The 1605-nt window shown below is 43.9% G+C and overlaps 1 protein-coding gene across 1 annotated transcript in view; it reads left to right on the top strand.

The window, feature by feature from the left end:
• The window catches only part of LOC104393497 (aldose reductase-like), an 8878-nt gene that overhangs the window by 6146 nt on the left and 1127 nt on the right, over positions 1–1605 (top strand). The window contains 2 exon segments of the mRNA XM_010003001.1: positions 475–602; positions 1327–1409. Of these exon segments, the coding sequence (XP_010001303.1) occupies positions 475–602; positions 1327–1409 (211 nt within the window).

Below are 1605 nucleotides of genomic sequence, written 5' to 3'. Positions count from 1 at the left end.
CCCTTTCTGTAATACAGCCATGAAGGAAACTCTGCCTGAAGAGAGAGTACAGCCTTTGTTGGTGCTCCCTGTGAACTGTGGTGCTCTTTTGTGGCGTTCAGTAGCAATGCAGGTTGTCTACAATGTGGCCTGCAATATATACTTGAAGAAGCTCTTTGGCTTGCAGCCAGGTGATGATTCTTGACCATCTTCTGATGCCACTTCCCCTCTCTAGTCCTCTTGCAGAGAATGAAAGCCTTGCATAGACTGTGGAAGTCCAAGAGGGAAGAAAAAGAATTGCCTTTCTTAAAACTGAACAGCAAAGGAGGCCTTCCATGTGGGCCTTCACCACTTCCCTCTTTGCCATTCAGGAAGAGTTACCTAGGCCACAGGGACATGAATGATTTGAACTGTAGCTCCTAAGAAAGGGTCTAGTTCTACTGAAATATTCACTTGATGCCAAACAGCTGCTAGCACAGGCTCTGCTTTCTTCAGAGCAGGAGCCATCCTCTCTCTGACTCGGTGCTCTGCTTCTGCAGGTTCTCCTTCGCTTCCAGATCCAGAGAAATGTGATTGTGATTCCCAAGTCTGTCACTCCACAGCGCATTGTGGAGAACTCCAAGGTGAGTGTTTACAAGTGAGCAGGGTGCTGCCTTCACAGACAGCCTGGCTTCTCCTCACAGAGCAAGCAATGATCCTTTCTCACGTTTCCCAAGTCCTCCTCAGACCGGGGCCTGAGAGTTTTCTCTCTGGAACTAGGGCTACAATGAAAACTATAGTTGGAGAAAAGAAATAAGCAGAGGTTTTGGAAACACTATGCTGATAACCTTATCAGTCCCCTTACATGGTGTCTCCTGTTCTGTGAGTTGGGATTGAAGTGGTGGGCAGAGCTTGCTTGGAGTCCAAGTGCAGTAACCTTCCTCAAAATACAGAGTAAGCAATGCTGAAGAAAGAACCCTAATTTCAACAAACCACACTGCCTCTCAGACTGTTAAGTCGGGTTTTTTCCTGGTATTGGGCAGGAGTTACATAGCTGGATTTGTTGAAATATGAAGTGTTTCTTTGGAATTGGAGACAAATTCATCTTCCACAAGTAGAGGAATTCTGCAACACTAAGGGCTCTCAGGTACCTTGGAACAGCTGGCACATGTAACTGCAACTGGTGATGGTTTTGTTTCTTCCCTCTGTCAGTAGCGTCTTGAAAATGCAAAGAGACTTCCTTGCCTTGCCTCATAAAGGCATTGCTTATAACCAACACTATTTCTGATGGGAACGTGTTCTTTAATTTTCTGAATCTTGCTTCTGATTTGATTTGTTCAAAGAGGACTTCAGGCAGTTTCTCTTTAGGTGTTTGACTTCGAGTTGACTAAAGAAGAGATGGCAACTCTTCTCAGCTTAAACCGAAACTGGAGAATCTGTGAAATGATCACGTAAGTGAAAGCTTGTTTTCTTCCAACTTATTTCCAGTAACCTTTATTCTAATCTCACAGCTACTGGTATGGATAGCTGCTTAAACTGGGTAGATTTTGAAATCTGAAATGGTTAGAGGAATGAAGAATCTGTTACTTAAAGCCTTAGTGCAGTTATATTTTCAGTTGTATTGACTACAAGGATGAGTACAAGTCA

The sequence above is a fragment of the Chaetura pelagica genome, unplaced genomic scaffold, assembly GCF_000747805.2.
Source record: "Chaetura pelagica isolate M959 unplaced genomic scaffold, ChaPel_1.0 scaffold117, whole genome shotgun sequence".
NCBI classification, from domain to species: domain Eukaryota; kingdom Metazoa; phylum Chordata; class Aves; order Apodiformes; family Apodidae; genus Chaetura; species Chaetura pelagica.
This window is presented reverse-complemented; position numbering and strand designations above follow the sequence as displayed.